Source organism: Haliaeetus leucocephalus, unplaced genomic scaffold (genome assembly GCF_000737465.1).
Source record: "Haliaeetus leucocephalus isolate CR32 unplaced genomic scaffold, Haliaeetus_leucocephalus-4.0 Scaffold162, whole genome shotgun sequence".
In the NCBI taxonomy this organism is placed as follows: Eukaryota; Metazoa; Chordata; class Aves; order Accipitriformes; family Accipitridae; genus Haliaeetus; species Haliaeetus leucocephalus.
This window is the reverse complement of record NW_010972598.1, coordinates 9,910,992-9,927,831: the sequence shown is the minus strand read 5'-3', so window position 1 is coordinate 9,927,831 and position 16,840 is coordinate 9,910,992. Positions and strand designations below refer to the sequence as shown.

The window sequence follows — 16,840 nt, the reverse complement described above, 5'->3', positions numbered from 1 at the left end:
CCCTGAGGCCAAGGAAGGAGGTAGGCACCCCCGCTCCTGCCCTAACACCTTGCAACTGGGACAAGAGCGAACACAGAAGACAGAAAGGTGCAGCCGCTACCGCTGACAGCCCCCACAGGCCAGTCTGCACACGCATAAGGTTATATGTGCACAACCAGCAGTAGAGTACGTGCCCGTTTACACAGATGCCCTGTGATAAGCACAAGGTTTGCAGCTTTTGCCTCCCGTGATTACCAAATACCTTGCGGTCCAGTTCTGCAGGAGGAGGAGGAGGGCGAGAACTGTAAAGAAAGACAAAGGACCCCAAAATAAGGGCTAGTTAACTGGGGGCGGGGAGGGGAGAAGAAAAAAAAGTCACATTGTATGTTTATATAGTTCGAGAAAAACAAACACTGTCAACGAGCCATTTTTCTTCCACCTAGAAGAATTCAGTGTTATGCAGAGAGATTGCAAGGCCACCAAATTCTGCCTCAAGTCCCAAGACGAAGCAGCCTGGACTGCCTGTTGAGGATGGTAGAGAATGCATCAGTGTCATGCTGTGTGCTGCCTAGCAAACATTTGTAAACATGGCAAGCTTGTGTTACTGCTTTTGGATGCTCTTAAAATTACAGCTTAAAAAAATAAATAATGATCAAACAGGATTACACATTCATCATGGAATTCTCACTTCATTTATTCCCACTGATTATTGAAGAAAACACTGAATACACCAGCTATATATATTTTTACTATGAGGCATCAGAAGACTTCACATAGCACCAAGTTAACTTCTAGCCACCTTACATACCACTGCATGCATTAGGGCTGGGGAACATTCCCAGAAAATAATTAAACTCCCACTAGGAAAAACAGAAGAAAATAAAGGGATAAGCAAGAGTATCAGCCTATAATCTCCATTACTAAGACTGATCAACACTAATTATATAAGAAGAAGTAAAAATGTAGTTGTTCTGTAGGCTTAAGTCAGATAAAAATAAACAGTATTACCTCTGTCTGTCTTTTTTTTTCTTCCTATGATTCAAGGCAGGTTTAGTCTGACAATACAGATGCAAACTCCTCTGTGCCCCCATAAAGGCAGACAGAGGACCTACTCATTATCATATCAATAAAAGTATTATATAATTGGCAATAGTCAAATTGACTATGTATAAAATAGTCTTGCCTTTTCAAACTTGCAATTCTGTAATACATTTGTGTTATACTTCTACAAGGTATTCGAATACGGTAGCAGAAATACATTCCATGCTGACGCTCTATAATATGTCGAAGTTACTAGTTTACTACTTAAAACTAGTTAAGTTTGAAGTTACCCAACAGAATCCCTGTCCCAAATACAACTAGTAATGCAATCTTGACGGGACCTCCTCTCACATCCAAAACAGTCATTAGCTTTCACAATGATTTAAGAGGAGCTATAAAAATCAGAGCTGATGGCTTTGCATATAAAAAGGGGCAGATTGACTCTATAGGAGTGGCAGAAATGCATCGACTAATCAGACCGGTCTTCTGGGTAATGGCAAGTTGAACAAAACATGGAACACTGCAACCAATAGTACTACAACATATGTAGGAACAAAGAACACAGGTCACGTGCAGCAGGAGAATGGCCACATTAGCATATGGCCATATTTTAGAAGTAAGGACACGGAAACAGCTTAGCACAAGCTTCAGCTTCACCAGGACACTTAATACACAGATAAGGAGCTACAGACAGTAGTTGAAAATGGTATTCTTCAGGAGTACTTCAGGACACAGCCAGCTTTCTCATTCTGGTGTCTAGGTATACATAAGATACAAAGAACTAGAAACAGATCAGAAGAAAGATCTAGCAGACCAATAGGTGGTTCTGAGCGGGCAAATGCCTACATCAGTTCAAAATTTCAATCTGTTAACCAGGAGAAGGCTGGCTAACCAAGAGAAGAGGTCTGTCTTCAGAAGCAGGATTGATGCTGCTAGATTAAACAGTTGTCTGTTAAAAGCCTATGTTAGACACTTTTATATATTATTTAAATTGGGTGGGGTTGGGTTTGTTGTTGTGTGTTTTGTTTGTTTGGGTTTTTTTTTTAAAAAAAACCAAAACGCTAAAACCCAGAGACTTCACTTATTCATGACTTGACATTTTTGGATCAAGGCTTGACGTAAAAAAAAAAAAAAGAAAAAAAGTAACATTTACATCAAAAATAGGATCTGTGACCTTCATCAAGAATTGATCTTTCTGTCTTTAAAAATTCATGCAGGTATAAATCTCTGAATGTTTAAGAATATCAAGAGAAAAAGAACAATAGTTTGATTTTTCTCTTAAGGTACCAGGACAAACATCCCGCAAGGTGAAGTATCAACACTATTCAGAGACTGTACAGTCTCTCATTAGAATTCCCATCTCCTTTCTCTACACTGTAGGGAAACTTAGTGCCGTTTTCTCCTCTTCCTTTCACAGCATCTCTGAAACATGTAACTATTTGCTCTCAGCTGTCTCCTCTGACACTAAATTAGCATCAGAGGTACACCCACAGTGCTGTTCTGTATTGGTGTTACCTTTACTTTGTAAATAAAAGCAAGGTCCATCCTGGCAAAAGGCTATGTCTACAAACATAACCTCCACATTGTGTCACATGCAAGGACAACATTCTTTTGTTTTAGGCTCAGTTATGAGGAATGGGATAACTGCACAATTCCTGTAACAGTAATCTAGTTAATGTATAATGATGTTCTTAGATGAAAAGAAACAAGTGGAACACTTTTTGCTATTGCTGTCTTTGCTATTGCTCCTGACAATTGCGAATGGTTGTCTGCATTGCTGTACCACTCATAAAACCCATTATACTAAGAGCTAAGCACATAAAATAAGAACTGCAAGCACTCATGCACCTGCTTACCCAACTGAAGAAATGGGTACATAGAAAAAATGTTCTGGAGAACTTCCAAGGAGTTCTCCAGAATATGCAACTGCGCTCTAAAGACTGAGAACAAAGACAGACGCAACTGTGTAAGAACAATCTCTACACAGGCACACATCCTTCTGGTTTTAAAAGGCACAACAGCAGTTCTTGCAGCCAGTTTCAGCTGAACAAACTCTACAGGGAAGACATTAGCAGATACATTATTTAGCAAAATAAAAGCACACCACTTTTAAAACAAACTCTGCAGCAGAGCTAGTGCAAAGGAGGCAGAAAATAATCCTTTTATGCACATCAAGAATTTCCACACGTTTACAAAATCTCTGCATACCTCGCCAAACCTGTAATAGATGCTTAGCCAGTAAACAAGGATTAGTTTCTGGATCAGAGAAACATCCACAAAGGAGATACAAATTTGTTCAGAACTGGCATGCTGGATTGTGGTTTCTTTTAGACAAGAGCCCTCCCTTGCATGACGGTGGAATGTTCCGTGTTACTGGCATGGGAAAACATGGAAACCTAAGATTTGCTCTGGATTTCTTAAGTCATTTCAGTAGGACATTTGGGGCTGAATAAAAGGAGAAAGCCAGAATGAGGCTGGGGAAGGCGGTCATTAATCCATGGCCAGGGCACGTTGAACATTGATTTCTCACCAGGAGAGCAGCTAGGAGGAATCTGTGGACAAGATAGAGTGGCTGAAGAAAGGAGAGAAGGGCAGATCACATACTGCTTATCATAGGTCAAGAGGGAGAAAAGCTGCCTTTGCACCTCAGGCTGTGCTTCTGGGCTTTACTATGCACATCATTTCCAGACCAAAATCTGTAAGCCAGTTAGTTCTCAGTGACATCGCTTGACATCCAGAAATTTTTCAGCACTGTGACCTTGGCTTCAGTTCGTCTTGTCAAACACTAGTCAGTAGAGCAGCACAACGATCACACCTGAGCACCTGCCAAAAGACTAAGAGTTATTAGTAATGCAAAGCAGTATAAAGGGATGTGCATTTTAATCTAGTTATTTGTGCACTGTGCCACAAACTCAGGTCTCCTCCTCCATAAGCTAACAGCAGCAACTAAGGAAACACCAGCCTGCAACACATAAGCTCCTTAACACCTTACATTTATTTCAGTCCATAACCCTGGATGATAAGCAATAGTGTGTCCAATAGGCTGACCCAGTGCTACAAGATTCTCTTCCATTCTCCCTAGGCAAGCAAGTTAAGTGAAGATTAGTTTCTTTAAAAACTCAAAAGAATATTTTAAAGTCTAGACACCTCAAACATTTCTACCTGCTGTCACAATAACCTGTAATGTTTAACAAAGCTGCAAAGAAAGCAACTGGCCCAGCAGATTTCAGGTTCTCCGTCGCTGGAGGTTTTTGACAGCAGTCAGAGACATGAATAATCATTTAAAAATTCCACTTCAAGACCGGAAAGGGTATTCCAAAGACACATACCCCACTTCCTTTTCCCATTTGCTCGAGTTATCTCAGAGCTTGAATATACAGCCTTGTCCGATTTTGAACTTGAAATCCTACAGAAAATTGTTAGTTATGTCTGGCTTGTGCATCACATTCATTCTTCTATAGTCATGTAAAAGTGTATTTCAGTAGCACCAGCAATAATGACTTTGGATTCTATAACTATGTGCCCAGATGCAACTTCAGCACTGGAATTTAAGACATGTCTGCCTTTCATGTTTCTCACTAGTCTTAGGTGTTCCCATGATGTATTTTTAAACAAAAAATATTGGAGCAGTTAGCTGTGCAGCTAAGCACATGGGCAGTCTTTTTTTGGCCTGATTTATGTGTTCTGAAAAGCCTGCCTCAACATGTCTGCTGGCTAGTGGGGAGTCATAATACATTGTTTTGTGTAACCAATATTGAAAGTTTTTTATGCTTTCATCTACTCAGTGGGGGTGGGAAATAGACTTTTAGGTGCTTTTTTCCACCCACCCCCCTTCAAATATACATCTGAAGAGAGACATAAACATACAGAGTCTGAGATATAAGCACTGTAAGAATAATCTTATAATAATTATGGCACAATTTAAGTACTGTAAGAATAATGCTCTCCTAATACAATTCTTCTAGTCTCCTGATATATATGAAACAAACCGGTCTCACTGAAGTTTCAGAACCATTTAAGTTTTCTTAATTGTGCAATGCCAGTACTAATTCACTGCCATGGCCAAATCTGATCTATGGTTATTTATAAAGTGCCTGCTGCTACACACAGATGCTGTAGATTATATACTCAAGCAATTTATGCCGGCAGCTTGTATTAGCAAAACGTTCATTCAAGCATTCCAAGATGCTCTACGGACATAATTACTCAAACTGCATTAAAAAAAAAAAAAAGAAAACCAAAATCATACATATTACTTAATGAGACAATTTGCAACAACTACACAAAAGCAATGGTTTTACTTCCAAATCTTCCAACCTCAACAAAGTAAGCAGCAAAAAAAAGTTGTTATTTCCTCCAAGAACTGCCCAGTTTTTAGATATTAAAGTTAGTGATGTTTGCACAGACTATGCCTGTGTATATGATATTAAAACACAGAAGCATCAGAACTCTGATTGTCTTTTGCAAAACTACAAGAAACAAGCTAAGAAGGCCTGTTTAGTTTGAAATATCCAGCCTTTTCTAACAATGATCACAGCCTAAGTGCTGCTAAAGTTATTAGAAAAAAACTAATAGCTTGATCACCACAGGTATTATCAAATCAAAGCACATGACCTTTTATAAAAGGCTAATATTGCTTAGTAAGACTTTCCAGCGACTCCAAAGAACCAGCATTAATTTTGATTGACAGCCACCAACTTCAAACCAAGCCGCAAGAAATTTAGTAAGATGAAACGTTTTGCCTTTACATCAGAACTTTCTGCTTCTCAGGGGTTAAATAGAAACCTGCGATTTATTGTCTGATAGTTTTTTACTAAATCCCAAAGCAAAAGACAATATGCATTCTCTAAGGGGTCTGGCTGCCACACTACCTTCCCCACAGGTTTTTCTAGTATCGCAGCCCATTCACTTAAGCACAGTGTTTTAATCAGCTTTAAGGGGGAAGGGGAGTAGGAAGAGAGAGAGAGATCAAAATGAGATCTTACAGGATTTAACCTTCACATTCTGTGCTAGTGCCATGGACTTGCTTTAAGTATCAGTAATGTACACTTTTTGCAATAACATCCAAAGAAAGAACATGCATTTTGTGTGTTCGTAAGAAGCTATGAAAACATCTCTCTAGGTTACAAACCTAGACAAGCAGTTATTCACTCCGATCCTTTGGCTCTCGGTATTTCCACTGGATATAGTCAAAGATGTCTTTTTCACATTCTACTGGTAGGGCCTCCCCAGCAACTCCTGCAAGCAAATTACAGATGCTATTTGAAAGGTGGAAGGTCTGTACAATCCTAAAATGCCAAATGCATTGCAAGATTAAGACAAAAATGCTATATGTAAAACAGACTTAAAAAAAACAAAACAAAACACCCCCCCCAGACCTTTTCATACAGTATTTAGGTACTGATTCTCATTAGTGTCAAAGGAAATCAGGTAATGAATTAACTTTGGGGCCATGTGGTTATGCAGTTAAATATATTTATATTTGTGTGTGTATGTATGTGTGTGTATATATATGTGTATATAGACAGCCCCCCTCCAAAACAAAACAACCGACAGATACGACATATCTTGTTAAAAGAGTGGGAAACCACATATGTGCTGTGCACGGCACTGAAAAAACAATCTTTAGGTCAGTAAGACTTTAAGTAGATTAGGTGGCCCAGAAAGGTAACTTTGTGCCACAGCACTGCCTATACATAAGTAGGCTGCCTCTTCCTGCTCTAATGGTGTCCCAATACCACAAAGGACACTAAAAAATTACATGAACTACAGTATTTATCAGAAGCATTTCCAATACACTGAGAAACCAATTTAAGAAGATTGCACAAAGCATGTAACTAGAAAGAATACTCTGTGCAAAGGCCCAGACTGACCAGTGACACCCAAGGGACGGATTGTATACTCATTGATCGTGAAGCCCATTTCCAGAGCATGAGCTCTCATGTTCTTGTTGAATATGTCACTTCCCGTGAAATACAGTACACCACAGTAATACTGATCTTTAGGGATAAGCCTAGAATAAAAGTGGAAGAAAAGTACAGATTTAGAACAAATATATTAACAAAAAAGTCACAAGCCATTTGGAATTCAGCCATTCAGACGCTGTTCTAGGTTTACTTCCTATTTACATGCACACATTCTGCAACTCTGTATGTCTGATTTTCCCACAAGCCAGATGCAAGAATGAAATGAATTGCCTATCAAAGAAAGGTTCAGCACATCTACCCTGTCCCAGAAGTTACTGGTGTTCGGTCACTACATAGTTCCAGTGCTTGCACTCCTGCAAGAATTAATGCCAAAGCAGTATGATAAAGTAGGTCACAACTCTGAAACTGAATACAAAGTCATGATTTAAAATACAGCATTCTTGCTAATAACCTGTTGCAGATACAGGCAGTTTTACAGTGGCTTCCATACTGCAAAGGAATTAGAAACCTAGTAAATGCCATGTTCTGAATGTGGAAGTAGAGATTTGAATGCAGAACTTGATGCAAATGCCTACTATGCAGCAGACAGCTAAAGTAGGGGTTTTTTTTTAGGTGTGTGTACCGGATATCAATTCTCCTATGTGGATAGGCTGTTCCATCTTCTTTATCTGGCAGCTGACAGACACCCTGTGAGGAAGTAAGGAAAGCAAGAATTTAAAAATTAAATGAAACAGATTTGAGATCAATCTTCACCTCTCCACCCCTAAACAACCTCTAAACAATCCTCAGCTATCCTGGAGAGCAAAGTTAAATTCCCACCGAACCAATTAAATATTTTACTAGAACAGTTGGATGTCATAGTACTGCGAATCACTATTTTACACTGCTAAGAGAACCGTAGTTGAGTGTAGCATAACTGCTTCTTAAGTTTTTATTACAGCAGGAAGGATCAAAGGACTTCTCATTTCCCATTCCTCTGCCTTGATTATTATCAGGCTCTTGAGCATGCACAAACATCAGCAGGTTAAGGAAAATGTAGACGGAGTTCAAGCTAATAGAAATTTAAAAAATAAAGTTTTTTTCTTGAGAAATCCTCTGTCACTTTTCATTTCAAACTGCTTTGTAATCTTCATGAAATTCACCTGTCAGCCTTTTCTTTTTTCCCCTAGTCTATAATCACCTTAAATGACAACGCAGTAGGGGGAAGGGATATGAACCATAAGGAATTATGAGAGATGTTCACATACTAAACTGTTTCACCAATTGCAGCCTCATGCTGAGACTTCTACTCTTAGGTTTGTTTTGAAAGCTTAACATTGCTTATGCTTTTAAAGTTATGTTGTCTGCCTCCTTACTGAGACTTACTTTTCTCAGATTCTCAGCTGCAGTCATATTTCCCTTTTTACAACATTCCTTTCTTAGCTTCCACTTTGAAGACAAGAGCTATTCCACAACTATTTAAGACTGACAGGATTATACAGAGCAAATGGTCACTATAATAAGCTTGTCAAACTGTGAATGCAAACTGCGAGTGCAGAGTGTGTCTGCTTTTGGCTCACAAATGTACATTTAGCTTTAAACCCACACAGTATTCACACTTAAACCATTTGGCAAGAACAAGAGCGACTTTCACTTATTCCTCCTAAAGATCAAGCCCCCCCCAAAAGCCATCAAGTTTCATTCCCTCTGAGAATGCAACACAAACTAAACTGAAGACAAATGCTCAGAGTTCTTTTAGCTCTTATTTTAAGCAAAGCCAGACCAACAAACAAAAATATAAAATAATCAAGTGCTCCAACAGCCCCTTTCACCTTGAGAAAGCAAGTATCTTTAACTGTAGTATCACATATTTAAATATATTTATGCCTTCCAAAAGATTAGCTGAATATAATGGTATCTTGATTTCTAATTAGAAATTCATAAATCATGGACCTTTGGTGAACCCTCCTGCAGGACCACTCCTCTGAGCTTCGAAGGAATTCCATAAAGCCAGTATGAGTGACTGACAGGAACTAACGAGTCCTCATTTCCACTCAGTATTGCTTATGGGTCTATACTTCTCTGTTAGAATTAACTTTTAACCAGCCTGTAAGACCAGGATGCCTGGGGCCTGTAAAGAAAACTAAGTGAAGCAACACCTAATCCACGTTTAAGAAAAAAAAAAAGTCTTGCTGTGAGCGAGGGACCTAACAAAATGAATGTTCCTGTAATTCATTACTTTCTTCAGGCATCCCACATATTCCCTATTATATCCTGAGTCTAGCAGCTTATCCATTAAATCTGCTCTGCCACAAAATTGACAAAAAAGGAGACAAAAGTATACTATGTATTAGACAAAACAAGGTAAACATAGGCCTGAGATCAAAGATAGCATTTCCAAGATCTTGAGGACAGAGTTACAAAAGTGGTCACTGGTGCAACTGAAGTGAGGTTCTGCTAAGGTTCTAGGGAAACATCAAGCAAAACAGTGACACAACTGGCATTGTGTGATGAAGGTTATGTCAGTGGGGTTCAGAACTACATAAATACCTGTAGATTTTCTAATACTGAAATCTTACCATGAAAGATTCACTAAGAGTTAACTGCAGAAAGTTTTTATGGGGGTAAAGGAGGGAATTTAAAAAAAAAAAAAAAAAAATCACAACTCCAACAGTCCAAATAAGCTAGGATATATACAAGATACTTTATGTCAGGAAACGTAATCCCCCCCAACATCCTTCACCACCAAAAAAGCCTTACCATGAACTTGGTGTCACCTTTAGACAGCACATCTGTGACAAAGTGGACTTTTTCCAGTTGTTCTACAACTTGATGCAGAAGTTTTGACTAGGAACAGTGACAGCACAGAAGAATAAATTATTTCACAAATAACAAGAATATTTTACCCGTTTACCAGACAATGGCCCACATAAGTATGGGACGTCACTATAATTATATGTATTATTGTACATGAAATTTGACCTAGAGGGGGAAAAAAGATAATAATTCTGAGAAAAAGCTAATAAAATTACAGTTGTGCAACATAAAAAAAACTTCCACTGAAATCCCCATGTCAGATTGACTTCATTGGAAGTGACAAAACTAGTTTCTTGGTTTGAGTTTTCAACTTCTATGCAATGAAACTATTGAAGCAACACAAAAAATACAAACTGTCATTAAGACTTCTCCACAGTTAGTCCCAAAAGATTACAAGGGCAGCAGGACATTTGCTTCTCATCCAAAAGATATGGCTACATAAAGAGATACTTTCTCTACCTATAATCTCTGCTTTACCCAGCTATCTGTTACAGTTTTACGTTGTAAAAGCACATGAATTTGAGGGGGTGAGGGTGGGGGGAGTATGTGTGAAGGGAACAGGAGGGATGGAAGGATAAGAGTAAACATACTGAATAGTTCTGCAAGAGGAACACAACATTATACATGGACCTGAGAAGTGATTGTAACTCCTTAAAATAAACATGGTGATCCAAGAAAAAAAAAAGAGTTCACTATTACAGTAACAAAAAGATGCAAGACAAGTCTGAGACTATGTATCTTCTGAATTTAAACATACCCTTGTGGAAGTAATGCATAGTACTGATCCACAGTAGCAGAGAAACACACCTGTTTGGATGATTCAGATGTGAAACTCGGATGGGTTAGGAGAACATCCATATCGCCACTTGACTCTGCACCTAGGCAAGTAAGAAGCAAAGAAAAATCACTCTGCGTATGACAAAGTACATCAACATTGGTGAACATCCATCTAACCTCTTCCTATAAACTTGTTTTTCTGGTATAAAATAGTCAGTCACTATTCAAGATATTTGCAAAAAAATAATCTTAAAGTTAAGAGAACCTTGTTCTTCCATCAAAAAAAAGTTTATATCCCCACATATCTCAGAAAATACCAAAAGAATTTCTTGCTGTACTCCATAGCAATGAAGCACAAATGTTGTTAGGGTAAAACCAACGCAAACAATTCACACATTACAGTATACTACTCTTTATGGGGGCAAGGTGGAGAAGCAAGGATTTATGCAGGTGTTTCGTCACTGAACTAACCAGTCAAGACTATACTAACAGGAAAAAGCCAGGTTCCAGCACAGACTTTCTCTCTAGAAGAACAACATATACAGTACTGAGTCTTGCTTATTAGCCCAAAGTAAGCATTGGAAGATCACAGAGTACCAACCTCGTCTAAAACTGCCACAGACTGTAGCAATATAGTTTGGGTCCAGCTTCTTTACCTCTTTCAGCACAATTTCCTATGTAAAAAGGAAAGATGTGTGTTTAGAGGCATCAGTCATTCATTGGCCACTAGCGCCTCACATCATTGATAAAGACATTCTTACCTGCATTTGCAGCATTTCTTCCCTTGGGATTCTTTTCTCAAAATCTTCAAAATATCTGCATATATAAAAATAAGTGTCTGAAAGAGTGGCAAGGGTAGCATCTTAAAATTTTAGTCAATTAAATGTGTATCAGAGGAAAGAATACAACTTCTATTACTGTCACATCACAAAAAGCTCCCCATTCTCACCAAACATCTTAGAAAACATCTTGCCAAGAGACAGTAAAGTCTCACAACTGCAAGTTTGACAATGCTTGGAAGGTGGTTTCATTGCATATTATTTCCACTGTATATGAAGAGCTGCTATGAGGTGCAAGTAATATTACTGTATAACCAATTGGTTTGTATTTATATAGCCCTCTGAAAATACAAAAGGTTCCTGACAAAACTCAGTCCACCAGCAAGCAGGAGGAACAGGTCCCTCACACACAGTCAGAGGTGATCTATGCTGGAAAGAGCTAAATGGAAGCTCACAAGTCAAATGCAGCTCCTGGTATCTTTGCATGCAGCTGTAAAAAACAGACTGCAAGCATGCCGCTTGACTGTGGATTAAAAAAGGCCAGGTGAAGCAAAGACACACCTGACCAGTGGGCACATTCTTTACCCCTCCAGCACCAGAACCATTGACAGCAAGCACTGGCAGCCATGCTGCAGCCTCAGAGCCACACGTTCCCTGATGCTTGTTACCCAACCATCCCAATCCCAAGATTTGCAGACAGAGCTTCTGGATATGGAACTCACCCCTCTCTGAGAGTGGCAGTAAACTAGGGACAAAAAGACCACCATGAAGCACTGAAACCATTCTTTCAGCTCAGCACTTACCGGAAGTTGTGAAACAACATCTGAGCTGGAAGCAGACCCAAGGGCAACGTGTGCACTAGCAGCATGGATAGGTCAGGTGAGTTTTCTATTACTCACTTAACAGCAAAAGGTTTTCCCTTGAATGCTCACATGTATAAAGGCAGGGATGCACACTGGATATGGGGCTGGCTCAGATGAGCAGTGGGAAAGCGACAATCATTGCGTAACCCTTCTCACTGGCAAGCAGTTTGTCCAGATCACGTATTCTGCATCTCTGCCACTGATGTGAAAATGCTACAGCTGGCCCCACACAGAACCAACTCAGATATAGGGCTTTATTTGGTTCAGCTGCAGCTTCTTGCAAACACAGCTATAGTTGTTCCAGAACTAGCACACTGGAACAGCCACTCAACAAGGAGCATTCAAGCTGGTAAGAACTGAGGGACAGACAGACATTCTGCATGGCATTCTCAAGTTCAGACATGCAAAGGTCTTACCTGGCTCACAACACATAACAAAAAATAGCCTGGGCCACTTTTATGCAGATTCCCAAGAAACATCATTGCAACCTTGCTAAAGTGATTCTCCATGAGCTAACTAAAAAAGTAACTTGAAATTAATTTCCTTCTGGATGGAGACTAAGCCTACTGAATTTCAACCCCAGTGAAACAAAAGCTCTGAATAACTGCTGAAAAGCACGTAGAGCACACAGAGACAACAGAACCTTACTTGGCCTGCGTAACCTTACGTTACATCCTGGTGTCTGAAGGAGTCATTAGAAAACCAAGCACTTGCACCCAAGAAAGCTTACTTCAACCCAATTCGCTGGTGATGGGTCAGCTTGTGCTCATTTTTTCTTAGATCTAGAAGAATTAAGAAAAACAACAACAACAAAAAGTTACTTGAGGACTAAAAATCTTACAGTAAGTTTCCACCACTGCAAAGATGATGCATGCAAACAATACCTAACAAGAAAACAGCAACCTCAAACACAAAGGAAGAGATTTTAAACTGACAGCTGGTAAGATGAGTACAAACGCATAGAGCACTTCCCAATAAAAGACTTCAATAGACCATTCGCCTCAAAGCCAAAATCCTTGTTATTTTCCATGTCATCTGTAAGTACTTTACTTTGGATATGTATGTAATGCCTTTAGCCTGTCCACTAGCTTTAGCATCTTACATACTTCCCTCAAAGCCTAGGGCGTATCTGCTATCACAGTACACTGTGGAACAGGCAGCTTGACAGAAAAACACATTATTGGAGCGGGAACTGAGGACCAAAAGTTGCACTTACCTTCTAAAGTCTTGATTCCTTCCTCAACAAACTTCCTAGCAGCAGCAGGACTGCAAAGAGATATGGCAATCTGCCATCAGGAACAGCAAGAATCAGAATTCACTGTAACTGCCTAGGTTCTTCAAGGCCAAGACTGAAGTCACTCCTGATGCTTACCCTCTTTTCAGCATATGCATTTTCAGTTTGTACTTTCAATCAGCAGAGATGGCTATCCAAGGCTTAGCCTGCACATTTTTTAGCATTGATACAACTGTCTAGTGATGTATAATTGTAAAAAATAAACAAAATCTCACCAGATACACAATATTGCTTTAGACAATACTTTTGAATGCATGATAAGAACTACTTTAACCACAATCAGTCTCTGAACCAGCTTAAGGCAACAGCAACACAAAGTGTCTTTAGACTAGCACTTCAAAAAACCCAACAAGGCTCCAGTTTGCAACCTACAGTACAGCAAAGCAGTCCCAGCTCCAGTTCGGCTGGAGAGTTTGACTTAAGCACAGCACTCAAGTAAATGACTGAACCTTTTTCCCCTTTAAGGGTTTGTCATTTGATTAATCTGCTTGACTCTGCGGGGAAAGAACAACGTTTCAACTGAGAGACAGGCATTCAAGTAACGTTACACCCAGATACCTATCCAATATCTCAAAACGCTGAGCACCACCTGCCTGGAAGCATAGTCCCTTCCTGGGGAACTACTCTCCAACTAGTCTGGAATCCCATGGTTACAGTTCCACCACCTTAAATACTTTGAATCTGCTTCCTCAATAAAACTCTTACATTACAATAGAATTGTGAGATCTTGACCTGCCGTTTACTTCCTTTCTTACTCTTCCCAGCATCTCTTGCTGGATTCCAGACCAAGACAGGCAACTTCCACCATCCTGAGACAGGACAGGACCCAAGCTTCTCCTTCTGCATCCCATTCCAATTTCTCCAAGGCATTCTCAAATCCCAGTATATCCTCAAACTTTGAGCACATTTTCTCTCGGAATTACTTGAGAATGATCGCATTTCCTATCCTCAACCTCAAGTGTTTCAAACGTTGCACAAGAGCCCTGATGGTTTTTTGGGGGTTTTGTTTGCTTGGTTTTTGTTTTGTTGCCTGTCTCAGGGGTCTATTCCTTTTACAAACACACGACAGAGCACCATTGTCCCTGGGCCCAACTTCCCACCTAAAGTCCTAAAGAGACTTCTCACTTCCACTCTTCTCAGTCTTTCATGGTTCCATTCTTGGTCAGCTCCTCTCTCCTTCCCCTCTCAGTTTGCACACAGGAGCTTCCCACTTCCACTCCTCTACCGCAAAGTCTGTAATTGACGATTCTATACCCTTTCTTTTCAGCCAATTGTGTCATCACAACTGAGGTGTCTCAGTATGGGCACTACAGCATCAGCTCAAACTCATTCTCTTCATTATTTGCAATTACCCAAATTCTGTTCATAACTCCACCAAATAAACAAGAGAAGGAAAAAAAACCCCACAAAACCCAAACCAACCAACCAAACAAAAAAACCTTACCCAATGCCAGTAACTCGTGTCAAGAAATTGATAGATGCACTTGTATCATCTTGTCGAATCTGCAAAAACAAAACAACACAAACCAAACCCTTCTTTATTCCATTTGCAATAAACAAAGAAATCCTGAGAAGATAAAACAGCTTAGTCAGAATCTGCTTTGGAGGCTCACTATAAATCAATGCAAAACAGTAACAAGGGTATTACCATGTATCACAATAATGCCGTATGTACCAAGCCTGACAACTGCCTAACTACCCATGCTGAGGTGAACAGCACGGCTAAACCACAAAACTGCACAGCCTTCCAGAGTCAGAATTCCACTTCTCACAGAAGACGTTCACATGCTGATCATATAACCTAAAATATCTTCATAAATAGACAGTTTTGAGGCTTTGGCTAAGCTTCTTGTTCCCTGCTTTCTACTCGCCATAGGCTCCATGACCACTATTCTTAAGCTTGACATCAGTCTCTCCAGGGACAACAACAGAAATTGCACAAAGCAAGCAGGCTACTTTGCAGGTTACAAAGAAAAGCTACTATTGAGAAATAGAGCACAAAGGAGAGAAACCCACCTTTTCCAATTTGCGTAGTTTTCCAGTGGATAAGAACTCATCTATCTTCTCAGCTATTTTAGCACCTACTCCATCCTAAATATTGGGGGGGAGGGGAGACAACTTAACTTCAGGATCACTAAAAGCCATTATATCTGGAAAAAAAGGGAAGCTGCACAGAATAGAGTCCAGAAAGAACTATGAGGCCACTGAGACCACAACAAAATGTTGGACCACAAGGGAGCACAAGAATTCAAGGGCACACCGCAAGCAGCATAAACGCTGTAATTCAAGGGCTATATTAAAAGCTCCCCCAAAGCAGTAATTCTGAACAAGGCGGGCTTTGCTCGAGTTCCCTGAATTTAGAGAAGCGGTAACAGAGGAAAGGGGAACCCTGCCGCAGCAGAACCCTCATACGGCAGAGCCTCAGCTGGAGCCCCCAGCTCCAGCAAGGACCCCCCCAGCAGCCACACCGCATCCCCGTCCCCGAGAACCTGCCTCGGCCACGGAAAAGAGGGGCTGGCACAGGCGGGATCAGCCTCCCTCTGCCCCCACGCTCCCCGGTAGCCCCCCGCTCCCTCCAGCTATCCCACGGACACCACCCCCCCCCCCCCCCCGGGGGGGGCCACGAAAACTTTACCAGCTTCTTGGCCTCGGCCCCGCTCCGGATCTTGCTGGGATACCGGGAAATAACCGAAGCTGCTTTCCTGCAGAACAGGGGCCGGTCAGCACCCACGCGCGGCGGCGGGGGAGCGGGGAGGGGGAGAGGCGGTACCTGTACGCGTTGTACTTGTGAATGGCCCGGTTCACGTTGCGCTCGTAATTAGCCAGCTCTGAGGGGAGAACCGCGGTGAGAGAGCGGCCGGCCGGCCCGCGGGCCCTCCCACCGCCCGCGCAGCCCCTCCCTACCGGTAAGAAAGTCGGTGATGCCCTCGTTGGGGCTCTCCTGAGGAGCCTTTCGCTTGCTCATGGCCGACGTCGGCACCGGCGTCGGTACCGGGAGGTGGCGGAAGCGCCGGCCGGAGATGACAGGAGGCACTTCCGGCGGCGACGTCATCAGAACGCGACCGGTTTCAGTACGCATGCGCGGTGTCCGCCGGCGGGAGTGGGCTGAGGGGGAACGGGGCTGAGAGGGAGCGGGGCTGAGGGGGAACCGGGCTGCGAGGAACGGGCTGCGGGTGATCCGTGGGGAGCGGTGGGGCTGCGGGGGAGGGAAGGCGTGAGGGAGGCGGTGGGCAGATGCTGGAGCACGCAGGTGTAGGGCGGTGTGGAGCTGCTGATGTTGTCTGTCCTCCTCCGCAGAGTCTGCCGGTATGACATCTCCGCCTGCACTTCACGCTGCTTTCTGGCACGCTGTTGGATAAACAGGATTTTATTCCAACAGGGTCT

At 41.4% G+C, this 16,840-nt stretch overlaps 1 protein-coding gene across 5 annotated transcripts in view; it reads right to left on the bottom strand.

Annotated features, from left to right (window-relative positions):
- The window catches only part of POLB (polymerase (DNA directed), beta), a 25,505-nt gene extending 9,038 nt beyond the window's left edge, over positions 1-16,467 (bottom strand). The window contains exons 1-16 of one of the 5 annotated variants that reach the window (XR_774067.1): positions 16,361-16,467; positions 16,227-16,284; positions 16,092-16,158; positions 15,473-15,547; positions 14,901-14,959; positions 13,379-13,428; positions 12,893-12,944; positions 11,282-11,336; positions 11,122-11,194; positions 10,551-10,621; positions 9,687-9,773; positions 7,570-7,634; positions 6,894-7,033; positions 6,152-6,258; positions 4,350-4,426; positions 3,373-3,843 (exon numbers count right to left, since the gene is read on the bottom strand). Coding sequence is in view for 3 of the 5 variants with exons in the window: in XM_010562719.1 (XP_010561021.1) it covers positions 6,164-6,258; positions 6,894-7,033; positions 7,570-7,634; positions 9,687-9,773; positions 10,551-10,621; positions 11,122-11,194; positions 11,282-11,336; positions 12,893-12,944; positions 13,379-13,428; positions 14,901-14,959; positions 15,473-15,547; positions 16,092-16,158; positions 16,227-16,284; positions 16,361-16,421 (1,008 nt within the window). In the remaining 2 variants the exon portion in view is untranslated. The other 4 variants (XM_010562719.1, XM_010562721.1, XM_010562720.1 and 1 more) reach the window with 4 other exon arrangements.
- Positions 16,468-16,840: the final 373 nt, after the last annotated feature.